The 13,874-nt window shown below is 41.4% G+C and overlaps 1 protein-coding gene across 1 annotated transcript; it reads right to left on the minus strand.

The window, feature by feature from the left end:
- Nucleotides 1–1,186: 1,186 nt before the first annotated feature.
- On the minus strand, nucleotides 1,187–13,250 carry si:dkey-16n15.6 (organic solute transporter subunit alpha). Its single transcript, XM_036532447.1, has 7 exons — nucleotides 13,184–13,250; nucleotides 5,687–5,838; nucleotides 5,527–5,600; nucleotides 5,208–5,363; nucleotides 4,033–4,144; nucleotides 1,944–2,196; nucleotides 1,187–1,665 (listed from the first exon to the last, which is right to left on the minus strand). Exons 1-7 carry the CDS (start codon nucleotides 13,248–13,250, stop codon nucleotides 1,187–1,189), a joined length of 1,293 nt encoding a protein of 430 aa, XP_036388340.1.
- Between the last annotated feature and the right edge of the window lie 624 nt (nucleotides 13,251–13,874).

The raw sequence follows: 13,874 nt of genomic DNA on the forward strand, positions 1-13,874 counted from the left end.
ATAGTATTTCTGACTTAGTCCAATTAATTTTAAAATCAGAAATACAGAAGTTGTCTACGAGTATGAGGGTGTGTTGGAACAATGTGCGTGGTTGTTGGACATAAAGCAGTACATCATTGGCAGAGAGGCTGATCTTGTGGATGTCTGTCTCAGCATGTATGCCTATACAGTATATAACTGGCAATTCCAAAACAGGGTTGCATAAAGGGCAAAGCATTAAAATATAGAAATTCTGCCTATCTACCCTTATGGTTTGTAATTTATCATCTGCTTTTATGAGGTATTTAGGTGCACCTAAATAAATACTAAAGAACAGTACAGTAAAGTACAAATAACTATTAATTCATAAGTATCAAAATATTGATCCAATCAATGTGTGATCACTTGGTAAATATTGAGTCTCCATCTCTATAGTCCACATGCCTCTTGGGGATGGATTTGGAGGCCTGTGGGAGGATTCAGAAATGGAGATTTGAAATTTTTTTTAAGAATTCTGCTGGTACCCAAGATAGTCAAGACCTAAGGCCAGACTTAAAGAGACTGAAAACCTTAATTCACCAGTAGCATTTGTTAATTAGACTGAAAGCTTTCAAATGTGGAATGCAGAACATATTGCACAGAGCAGAGGAACTATATTCAAATGCTTTCAACCTAAATATCAGAATTTATTAAGAAATTAATAATGCAGATCATAAATGTACAGTCGTTTGAGTGACTGAAAGGATACATTCATGGAAATTCGTAACATCAGTCAATATTGTCACAGCTAGAGTTGGCCAGCATACCATTATGGCCTGACTGAGCTTTCTGTGAAAATGCCTCTGGCTGGTTGCAGGTACAGTTTGATAGTGAGGAAATGGAGATTTTGCAAGCCGTAAATGCACAAAACCCTACTCTTGTATGGTCCTGAATTCATTCAAATTAAAGTGAAAGAGATGCAATTTTGTAAATAAAATTCTGTAATCTCTAAATTTCTCTAACACCAAAGCCTGGCTTGAAACTCAATTTGGCAATCAGCTTTTCTATAAAGTAACACTTTTTTCAGAACAGTGAAGAAATTATAAAGACCTTATATATAGGAGTGCATTCCTCTTAAGTTTTCTGTGCCATCTGCATTTGTATAGGGAGCCAACACTCTTTGTGCCCTAATTTCAAGATGATTTGTGCTTCTCTCAGAGGCTTATAGTTAGACCACGGTGGCTTCTCTTGTGTCAGTGTAGTTGATCTCTGCACTGAGGGTCACTGTGGAAAGCTCAATAGAGGCACATTCGGAGGTTCTGGTAACTGTATTCTCTTGGTCCTCTGTCTGTGGTGGTCCATGGTTCACAGGAAAGGGGAAGCGATCAAGAGGAGCATGCTCAATCCGGCACAGGCTGTCCTCACTGTCACTGTGGTAACCAGGATTAGAGGCTCCACCTCCTGACCAACCTGCCCATGGCTCCCTAGAAATCAAGCTGACCTGTCCCCTGAGTGGCCACACCTCCTCTGTCTGAATTTCCTTTTCTTGCTGTCCTCTCCTTTGCTGGTGGTTTATGGCCAGTCCCACCTCCAGGTTAGTGTCCACCCCCAGCCCCTCCTCTTGTGGTGGCTCTACCTTTCGGAAGATGTGTCGCGCAAACAGGCCAATGCAGAACATCTCCACAATTACAGAATAGTGGTAAATAACTGAAATAGGAAAGTGAATTGGAAAGTTAAATACAGCAGTCTCGGGACTGAGGGCTGTCGTGAGAGTGGTGATGTAAGGAGAATAACAAAAACTACTTTGTATAGTCTACTACAAGAATCGTAGCGGCTAAACAGCAAGTAAACCATAAACTGTTAATAACAGTAGACTGGAAACACTATAACCTCTTTGAAAGAATATTCTTTGTATCTTTTTTTCACACTTTTTGCCACACAAAACAGTAACAATGTAGTTCATGTTATGTATGTACAGAACTCACGCTGGGACCTCATGAGATCAGAGAAAGGGGGGGTGCAGGGGATGATCTCTAGTGCCCCCATGGTCTCCAGTATTCCGCTCTGTAGCCCACACAGAATCAGAACTACAATGATGCAGACAAACTTGGCACGGAGCCCGTAGCCGCGCAAGGTCTGTTTGGTGGCCTTGTAGAACAGCAGATAGCCGTAGAATGACAGGAAGGTGGAGATACCGATGATAGCATTGACATACACATTGGGGTTAAGTGAGTCAACCTGATGGGAGAAAAGTCCGAAACACACCGTTACATACAAGCAACATGCAAGTAGATTCAAGGCTGGAACAGTGAAAGTCAGAAGCAACCACTTTTGATGAAGTTTGCAATATTGTGAAAATGGATTTATACTAGTTAGTTGGAAAAAATAGTATGCAATTGTGTTGGCAAGGAACAAGGATTGTATGTATCTAGCAGAGGTGGTTTACAAGCCTCTGACAGTTATTTTTAAGCAATCCCTTAAAACTGGAGAAATACCAGATGACTGGAAACATGGCAGTGTAGTACCTATCTACAAGAAAGGAGACCGGACTGAACCAGGAAATTACAGGCCTGTCAGCTTAACCTGTATTGCATGCAAAATACTGGAATCCATCATTAGGGATAATTTGGAATTATTCCTGGAACGAAATGGTGTTCTAAATGATAGCCAACACGGTTTTCACAGAGGGAGGTCGTGCTTAACAAACCTCCTGGACTTCTTTGAGGAAGCTACAGCATGTCTGGACTCAAACCAAGCTTATGATATTATCTATTTGGACTTTCAAAAGGTATTTGACAAAGTTCTGCACGAGAGACTCATATTGAAAATGACATCTGCAGGAATTACAGGAGCTATCACTGAGTGGGTTTGAAGTTGGTTGTCCAATAGAAAGCAGACTGTAACTGTGGGAGGAATTGTATCAGAGCAGGGTCCTGTACAAAGTGGAGTCCCGCAGGGATCGGTGTTGGGGCCTTTGCTATTTCTTATATACATAAATGATCTCGATGCAGAGGTTAGTAGTAAAATAGTAAAATTTGCAGATGACACAAAACTAGGGGGTCTAGCCAACAGTATAGAATCATTAGTAATACAGGAAGCCAACAGTATAGAATCAAGGTAATACAGGAAGACCTAAACAGTATCTAAAAGTGGGCAGATACCTGGCAGATGACATTCAATTTAGATAAATGTAAAGTTTTGCATGTAGGAAATAAGAACCTTAGACAAGACTACTTCATGGGTGGAAAAAACTAGAATGTGCTCAATTTGAAAAGGACTTGGGAGTAATGGTTGACCCAAGCTTAACAGGATCTAGGCAGTGTGCTGTAGCAGTAAAAAAGGCCAACAGGATGCTGGGATATATAGCCAAATGTATTGAGTATAAATCTAAAGAGGTTATATTGAAATTATACAATGCCTTAGTCAGACCGCACCTGGAATACTGTGTGCAGTTCTGGGCACCGCACTATAAAAAATATCGAATATCGATATCGAAGCTCTAGAAAAGGTTCAAAGAAGGGCAACTAAATTAGTTCCTGGCATGAAATATAAAAGCTACGAGGAAAGACTCAAGTTACTTAACCTATTTAGACTAAGCGAGAGGAGGCTTAGGGGTGATTTAATTGAGGTATTTAAACTTATAAAAGGAATCAATAAGGTTAACTATAATAGATTTTTTAGGGTGAGTTCAGACTGTAAAACAAGAGGACATAAATGGAAACTAGTTAAGAGTAAGTTCCGCACTGATATAAGGAAATATTATTTTACACAAAGAGTTATCAATACATGGAATAGGTTGCCAGGTCATGTAGTTGTGGCAGACACCCTTGCTGTGTTCAAGTCTAGACTTGATGCAGTTTTGGATACTCTTTAATTAAGAAATGGCGAGCTTAGTTGGGCCGAATGGCCTGTTCTCGTCATCATATGTTCTTATGTTCTAAAGGTTTATAGGTTTTATTCCCAAATGGGACACTGCTGGTTGCCCTTCAGCAATAACAAATAACATATTCATATCGGAATGTGGTCTACATCAGGGTGTGGGTTCAGTTATTTTATAATAGCTGATTTACTCACATCTCCATAGTCATACTGTTCATCTGTCCAGAGGACCAGCGTAAGGAAAAAGAGGATGGTTCTCACCACAGACAGCTGCAGAACAGCTGCCATCATCCATCCCAGGCTGGTCCTGATAACAAAAGTCTTACTATTGCTGGTGCTAAAACAAGATAGCATGTTTTACCATTGTGTTGCAAAAACAATTGAGCATGTTGCTAGTAAGAGTTGTATAGCAACAATCCAGCCTTATTATAATTCCTGAACTCTCAATGTAGGGATGTCACTGCATGGAGTGGGAGACCAGGATTTGGTTCTCATCTCTGACATGTGAGATCTCTGCCCCCTGAAAAACCACCACTAGCCACTGTGAAGGAGAGTCTTCACATGTCCCCTAGACACTGAATGTTTGTTAAGTGTTAGTTTGTGTTAATCATTAAATGTTAATTATGTAACTGTATGTCACTGTAATTATCTGTGTGTATGCGATGCCAGCCATTGGTTAATGGACCACACCTGCCTAATCAGAAGCACATTAAATGCAGGTGTGTGGGTGCTGCTCAGATACAGTTTGTGTTGCTTGTGTCCAAGGCCGAGTTTCTTTGCTTGCATTTTAAAATAATTTACCGTGCAGATATGCTCATGTATGTCAGGTTCAGGGACTCACTTATGGAAGGACATTGTAGTGTTTATGCCTATCAGGCAGGGTGACATTGCTAGTAAAAGTTTAATATACCAGCCTCACTAGAAGGCCCAGGTTTTATGGATTTAGGTAATGTCCCTAAATCTCTGCAAGGATAGATTTAAATTTTGATTACAGCAATGGGTACTTGCTTTGTGTGCCACAGGCATGAAGAAGAGAGAGGTACTGGAGGGACTGATGAGCAGAGGAAGGAATTGGTGAAGAGAGGTTGGAGGCACCACAGTGCTAAAGCACAAATTGCCAGCTGGCCTCATAAGGTGTGTCATGCTATAAAGCTCTTACTAGTGATGTCACTCTGCCTGACTGCTATGACACTGCCCTCCCCTTCACCTGACTCAGGTGGCTACATTCCACTTCTGACATCAGTGTGACAAGTTGTATAGCCCTACTGCTGCACTCCTAGCACTTAGCAGAATTGTTGGCAAACTCTCAGGATTATGTAGTGCCTGTTACTGATGAACATGGGCTAAGAGCAGCAGGGTTCTAGAATTACCTGTTGATGGAAATCAGGGGAAAACAGCAGCAGCAGCAGCAGGGAAAAGGGTCAGGAGAGACCTGCTGTCCAGCCAGAGCCTCCAGCATCCTGGCTTTTCCCCCAAAGAAGTCTGTGATCAGACCCATGAATTTCAGCAATGTTATGGAGTGATACCTTCAGAAGGAGAAAGAGAGAGAGAGAGAGAGCAAAATAGGGAAAGACAGAGGTAAAGACAGAGCAGCAGGAAAGAGAGAGAGAGTGAGAAAGAGATTTGTTAATGAGCCACAGAACAATCTTGTATGTTTTTTATATTATGTGTGAAAACCATGTTACTCACAGGGAGGCAATGAAATTACAGAGAGAAGAGGAGCGAGGTACATAAAGAGCAGTGATAGAGGTCATTCCAAAAACCTATAACACAGAGAGAGCAGTAAACAAGGGATTAATGTCACACTCTGTATTTATTCAAAATTGGAAGTACCACAAAGGGACCATACCGGGTACATGCCCATAATCCAGAGGTAGAGGTGCCTGCGTTTGGAGGAGGCCACATTTCGATAAAAGAAGCCCATCTCTTCCAGGAACAAGGCTAGCAGGATGACAGCCAGCCCAGCTGGGATGAGGAAGAGCCACAGGTCGCTGCTAATCACTGTGAAAGACACACAACAGGACACACAATGGGATAGGCTTTAAAACTACATGCACACTGAGACAGACCACAGAGCAATATACACATACTGACAGCCTGTAGAGCTGCATGCACAGTCTGTGATAGGGTGCAGAGACACAGACAAACTGAAAGCACCTGGCTTTGTGCCTCTATGCCACTGAAAGTCCTTTAAAGGGAAAGATTACACAAAGTTAAAACATTTAGTAATAAAAAGGCTGGAATTTGCTGGACCTAGAACTCTGACTTTAACTTCCACATGTAACCACAAGGAAGACAACTGCTTGAACTATGGATTTCCAGAGCTAGCCCATTAATCTTTTTTTCCCCATTTTCTCCCCAGTTTAGAATGGCCAGTTCCCCAAACTCTGGAATGCCCAATTTGTCATCATCGATGTTTGGTCACATTGCACAACCCCCACTGTCAGTCCAGGAGAGTGTGGACAAGCACATGCCCTCCTCCGAGACAAGTGATGTCAGCCGCTGCTTCTTTTCGCACTGCAGTCCACAAGCTAAGCTAGCACAGAGGAGAGTCGGAGGAAGACATTTTGTATGTAGCTTTAGCACGTGGACCACAGGTACCCGATCGACCAGCAGGGGTCACTGTTGCTAATGGGACCAAAGCCCCTGCCGATGTACCCTCCCCTATCCCCAGTGGGATGAAGCTAATGTGTTCTGCCTGTGAGCTCCCGGTCACTGTCGGCTAGTGACACGGTTGGGTTCGAACCCAGGCCATAGTGCTCAGTCTACACTCAGAACGAGTGCTTTTACTGAGTCACAACTTCCTGCTTATTGAAACATTACAAAATTTTGTGGCACAACAGTACTTTTATGCAATCTGCATTAAATAATGTTAATAATATAACATGGAAATTAGGCAAGGAGTTCCCAAAAGAGATGTTGACCTGAGATGTTAACCTGAGCTGATTAAGCTACCATAGCAAGATATGCCTCAGCCCACATCTGCTACCAAGCACAATAAGACACAGTGCAAGTATTACGTGCAAACACACAATACCTACTCATACTGCTGTTACCATGTGGTTTATGTTTCTATTATCCATAACTAAACTGAATCATTTACAAGCTAACAAAAAGCTAGCCAAGCTAACACTGAATGCACAGAATGCAACCAACTATCTTTCTTTATCTTACTGAATGAGGTGATACCTATTATTTGTGAAAAATGTGATGATTACTATGATGAGCATCAATAATTTACAAACAACCTCCATTATTCCATTCTTGGAATTCCTAACACATTCAAATCACATGAAAGCTTAGGTTGTTACTTGGAGTTATGTTATTTCTCCGATTAGCCTGATATGAGTGCAGCATTAGTTGCACTGAAATCTCTGTCATGACACATTCTCCATCCATGGTGTCAGCAATTTTGATGGAACTGATTGGTGTACAAATTGTAGAAGATGCTTTAAGAAAAGGGGGATTTTTTGTTAGATTGACAGGATCCATTATGTTTCTCATAGGCTTACCCTTTCAGAGTCATATCATTTCATGCTTGATGATAAAATATCCTTCAGTAATATGCTAAATTCATACACTGCCAACATCAGTCACAGCAACTCACCAATAGGAATCTGTCAGATTTAATGCAGTGAACATTAATGACAATACTGAAGTGAAAGCGCTTAAGAAAATAAGTCCAGCTTGGCTGAAGAAAATGAGGAACTACAAGCTGCTTGTAACCACTGCACCACTGATTCCTCTCCCCATTTTAGAGACTCCCTTCAAGAGCGTTAGCCTCGACCTGGTGGGACCCCTATCCAATTCAAACACCAGTAGATTCTGATCATCCTGGATTATACCACCCACTACCCTGAACCCATGATGTCATGGGTCACAACATCCAAAGCCACTGCTCGTGAGCTGGTGCACCTTGTTAGCCATGTGAGCATCGCAAAGGAGATTCTTACAGATCAGGGCACACCCTAAATGTTGAAGGTAATGGCAGATGTTTGTCTCCTGCTGCAAATACATTACCTTTGTACTTCTTCATGTCACCTGCACACAGATGGGCTGGTTGAGCAGTTCAACCAGGCGTTGAAGAACTTGCTCTAGGAGGTCACCACTGCTGATCTGGGATCAGGTCCTGTCATAGGTGCTCTTCACCATCTGGGGGGTCCTCAAGGTATCCACTGGGTTCTCCCCCTTTGAGCTGCTCTACGGATATCAGTTAAGGGGACTCTATGACATTCACCAAGGCAACCTTGGCAGAACATCCTTCCCCACACCCAACTTTGTGGAGCATGTGGGAGGAATGTATGCGTAGGTGTAGGTGTAGTGCCGGTGGTGTGAGAGCACATTGCAGAGCCCCAACACACCCAGCAGTGGATATATAACCAGTCCACTTGCCATTTGGCAGGGGGTAGTACTGTAATTAATTATCAGGAATCAAGCAGGACCAGTGAACTACCATGTAAACCAGCCCTGATGCCAAGAAACTACAGCAGGTGTACCATGTTAACCTACTGAAGAGAGGAGAGGAGGGCACCATGGCAGCACCGGTTAGCCTATTTACCTTGGAGGATCCTATCCCTATGCTTCATGAGATTGTGCAATATGGTGCTGACTTATGCCCCTGCCAGCCTCCAGCATCTGGGCTGTGAATGTAACCCACATCCAGGTGGTACTAGGAGCACTATGTATAATGAGCAGGATTCACCACCAATCCGGCTAAGAGCTACATAGTGTAAAAACGAGGCACAATACTTGGAATACACCATCGCCCGTGGTCTGCTGAAACCTCAAAGCAAGAAGGTGGAAGCTGTGAAGAAATGGTGAATGAGCTGTTTGTGCCTTCCTTGGTTTGGCTGGGTACAGATTTCATTCGTCATTTCTCCTCCACAGCAGCTCCATTAACAGACATTATGAGGAGGGGATTGCCAGAGAAACTGCCAACTGCTGTGATCATTTGAGACAGGACTGGGTGTGGTTCTATCCCACGTGTATGGTGATGAAGAGCACTCCATGCAGTTTCAGAGCTCTATGCTTCATCCAAATGAATCCAGGTATGCTGCTGATGAGTGCAAGGCCCTTGTCATTAAGTGGTCTCTTTCTCCTTCTAAACTATAAAAAAATGTAATGGTTTTGTTGTAATGGTTAACATAATGGTTTGGTTGTAATGGTTTAACACACTCGTTAACTTTACCTGCTAGTTTGTGCCTCGCCTGGCCAAGCTTTGGAACTTTGTCATGCAGTACTTCTAATATTGTTGACTCTGTATGATTTTTTCGCTTGTGTTGTATTGTACCGCACTTGTAAGTCGCTTTGGATAAAAGTATCTGCTAAATAAATGTCAATGTAAATATGTGGATCGTTCCTAATTTCCTCAGCTAAGGGTTCATTCACCATATTGAATAACAGGGGTGAAGTTGAGCAGCCTTGTTTTGTGCCTCTGCCCAAGCTAAATGCTCCAGTGCACAAGCCCTTGCTAATTACATGTCCTTTAGAGTTCTTATACAAAACATGAATTCATTCACCATATGTAGTGATATGGCTCTCTCTAAGTCCCTTACTACAATATCTCAAACATATAGGCCTACTCTTTTTCAGCATTCACCCCCACTATTACTGTTTCAACCATGGATACTTGGGAGTACTGTGTAATATTCAAAACATACCTTACATTATATTATTTAACAATTACTTTCCCTTAATAATAAGGATTAATAATATTAGGTAATGCTCCCTCAAGCCTTTGTGCTAGAATTTTTACCAAAGCTTTACTATTGACTAACATTAATGTAATTGGTCTGTATGAAGTGGGATCCTCCCTGTTTTTATCCTTCTTCTAGATGAGTGTAATGTTGGAAGATTTACAGGATGGAGAATGAGTACCTGCATCAAGTGCATCATTAAACCTATTAAGAAGTGGCAACTTGAGAACATCAAAAAGGGCTTTATAAAATTCTATACCAAACCTGTGTGGAAACGGATATTTATTATTAGGAACAGACTTTATTGCCTTTACTAATTCAGCCTCTAAGAGCAAATGTTCAAGACAGGTTTTTCCTCTTCTGAAACTTGTTTTAGGTTGAGGTTTAATTTGTCTGGAAAGGTGTGCATCTTCAAATTGGAGACTGTACACTGTGATTTATAAAGATTTTCATGACATTGTCTAACTGTTAGTGACATCCTTCCTCAAATATTTACAGTGTTGGAACTCATTTCTGATTACATATTTTCAATTTTATCCTTAATAACGTTTGCAAGGTATCTCCCTGGTCTGTTCCCATATTTGTAAATCCTTTGTCTAGCATACAGGAGTGCATCTAATGAAGCCGTAATGGCAATATTTTTTTTCCACTATAGCTTTGTTAGGTAAATTAATCATAGACCTGCAATTGATTTTTCTAAATCATTTTGAAGCACCCTCTCTTTTTACTTTTTCAATGGGACATAAGACATAATCATACCTCTGGAACCTGCCTTCAGTCTCCCAGATAAGAGCAGGGTCAGTTGAATCTACATTGTTTGTGGATAAAATACATCCAGTTTCTCTGCTATTATTAATAATGTAGTTCATAATATAAGGGATATTATAAGTATGGGTGCATCCTCCTATATAGCAAGCACTTACACCATCTAGCACCCTACCTCACCGCAAACTAATAAATAATCAATTCTTGAATGAGACTGATGCACTGCTTAGTGTGGGAATTCTCTGCCCTTGGCAAAGCAAAGCCTCAATACATGCAACATGCCAAAGTCATTACATTCATGCTCCAAACCAGAATGATCATAAACAACATCAGATCAGGAAATATCCAGTTTTGCATCCCAAACAACATTGATATCACCTCCCACTATGATATTATGACAACCATACTTCATCTGAAAGTAGTCAAAAACTAACATTATGTATGTTAAGATACCATGACATGTTAAGTTCAACCAGACACGAAGATGTAAAAAAATAAAAATGTGACCATTAAAAATGATGTAATGTCATCAAATGCCCTTCCTTCCTTAATTCTACCTGAATGATGTTAGTTATTAACAAAACAGTGAGGTCTCCATGAATAAATATGATTTGAATCAACATGACTTAAACATTCACTAAAAACAGCAAAACTGTCCATACTTAGTTTCAGAAATATCTAATATCATTATTAGGTAGGCTAATCTATATCTTGACAGTAACAGAGAAATGTCCTTAATCGCTTTATTATTAGTGTGGAGTAGTGGTAGGGAGCAGGGCTCATAACCACAAAGTTGCCAATTCAATTGCTCACTGGGGCACTGCCGTTGTACCCTATGGGAAGGTACTTAATCCAAAAAACCTCAGTAAATTCCTCTGTAAATATCCTGTCAGGGTTTCAGAGACTTCTACACGCAACACCCAGCAGGCGTCCTCGTAACTGCTTTCGGGTCCTGTTGCCTGCTACATCCTCCAGAGGGTCTTTCTTCCTGTCTGTGCCTTGTCTAATTTAGTTAAACGTGTTCACCTGTGTGTAGTCAGTCTTGTCATGTGTTTTGTGTTCAATACAAGCCTTGCCTGTTCCTTTGTTTAGTGCTCAGTCTTGAGCTACCCTGCCTTGTGTGCTTTCCTGTGTCCCAAGTTTGCCTGCTTCTAGTCTCTAGTAAAGATTTTTTTTTGTCTTTTTAAACCTATCTGTGTTTTTTGTATGATCTCTGCATCTGGATTCCTCCTGCTCAACTGTTACATGTAAAAATTGTAACCTATGTAAGCTGCTGTGGATAAGAGCATCTGCTAAATCAGCGTTTCCCAACCCTGCTCCTGAAGGCACACCGTCCTGCATATCTTCTATCTATCCCTGCTCTACCTACCTGACTGAACTCATCAGTGGCACTTTTGATTAGCTGAGCACACCTGATTTAGTCAAGCAGGAAGGATACACAGAAGATATGCAGGACAGTGTGCCTCCAGGAGCAGGGTTGGGAAACACGGTGCTAAATAATGTAATGTAAGTGCAATTGGCTATTTAAAGTATTTACAAGATAGATATGATATTACAGCGCAAGGCCCATCTCCACATATTTTATTTCACTGTATTGACTTTCTTCTGTTCAGCCTGAATGCCCACTACACTAACAAAGACAGATAAAGGAAAATGAACCCTGATCAGTAATGCCAGTTTGTTACAAAACCCATACACTGACTATGTGATAAAGCAAGATAAACAACACCTAATCAAATTAATAGCTTCATTCAGCAAAGTAGTGATGTCATCTCATTTTAGATTGTTCCATTTTAAACAGGCTGATATGACTTCATGACACTGACTATATTCCTTAGTAAAATTTCTAGATATTGTTGTAGCATAATTACACTATACCGCTAAAAATATAGTAGGCTATTAATTCTATAATAACCTAAATTGTCACTCAAAGCATGTTGGGGAGGTTGCCTGACTGATGAATCAAATGAACAAATCTTTTAGAATAGTGAACCAGTAGAAACAGTACACTGATTTGTTTAAAAAGTTTAGTTCCAACAGATTTATTCAATTACAAACTGCACAACACCAGCAGAGTATGACTTCCAAGAAGAAAAGTTTAACAGACTTAGATTCATGCAACAGCCCACAGACACCACAACATAAAACAATATCACGTATCAGCCCAAGCCTAGCTGGAATCAAATCCGAGCCATGGGCTTAGCCTTTCTCTGAAACATCAATTGTTTTAATATGTATATAATAGGCTTGCTGCCTTCTTAATAAGGTTGCCACCTGCCATTATCAGTAGCTCACCTGTCAGTGCTCCCGCCCCCTAGCTATTGTGTTTTGTTTTTCCCTGTCCATGTGCTTTTGTTTTCCTTGTGTTCTAGCCCTGCCCCACTCTCCGCCCTGTCTCCGCCCACCCGATCATCCCCTCCTGCCTGCTTACACACCTGCTTCCCATCTCCTCATCAGCCCAGCCCTATATCTACCCTGCATGTCTCTGTCTTGTTGCCAGTTCGTTGCAGTGTGTTTTACCTGTCTCGTTCCCGCTGTGTTTTCTGCCTGATCGCTGTTCCCTGAATCGACCCTGCCTGCTCTTCGACCTTGCTCCTGCCTGCTGTCCTGCCTTGTTCACCTGATCTTCCTGACTACCTGGTTTGACCCTGCCTGTCCCCGGCTTTGATTCCTGACTGTGTTTGGACTGCCTTCCTGGTATTTTGACCCTGCCTGTTTTGGACTGCCCGTTTGTTCTACCATTCTGTTAATAAACGCCTGGATTCTGGAGTTCTCGTGGTCCGCGCCTGAGTCCTTGCCTGTGCCTTGACATCACCAGTCACCCGTTCCTTATGACACAGCATACACTCCCTACCCCTGACCCCACCCCTCTCTCTGATCCTTACCACTGAAGAACTCAGAAGACAGAGGTATCTCTGCCCCCATCCAGCTGCAGTTATTTCCTCTTCCCATCTTTTAATAGGTATGCCAGTCAGCAGCACCTTTCCAGTCAAGCCCCTGGGAACAAAAACAGTACTTCATTCAGTGCCCATTTCTATCAATTTGCTGCATCAGCTAACTAGCTAGACATCACTTGAGAAAACATGAAGTTTGAAGGGTGAAACCTAAAAATAAAACTAATGAAAAAAAACAATATTGTGGTAAATAAGCCAAATGTATCTTTTTCATTTCCAGTATGTGATCATGCTTTGACATGTTTTGACATTCTTTGCTAGCTAGCTAACTGACATAACTGAGCTGTTATGAACCCTACAGACTTACATATATTTTACATATTCACCACTTCTTGCATGTGAGCAGAAGGTTGGTAGTTGGGACTATTTTTCATTTTTATAATACTACTGAACAACACATCCATACATAAAACCATAAATTAGTTAATTAACCAGAAAACACAAGAAATTAGTTCATATTTATTGACATCTATACAGTTAGTATTTTGTAACTCCTTCTCAGGTATGGATTGCACTGACAAGAGGCTTCCTATAGTGTACTACATACCATGCAGCAAAACTACAACGTATGTAAATGAGGTACAGACTGAAGAGGTCCCGTCTTCAGTCTGTAACAATTTAG

The sequence above is a fragment of the Megalops cyprinoides genome, chromosome 7 (assembly GCF_013368585.1).
Source record: "Megalops cyprinoides isolate fMegCyp1 chromosome 7, fMegCyp1.pri, whole genome shotgun sequence".
Classification (NCBI taxonomy): Eukaryota; Metazoa; Chordata; class Actinopteri; order Elopiformes; family Megalopidae; genus Megalops; species Megalops cyprinoides.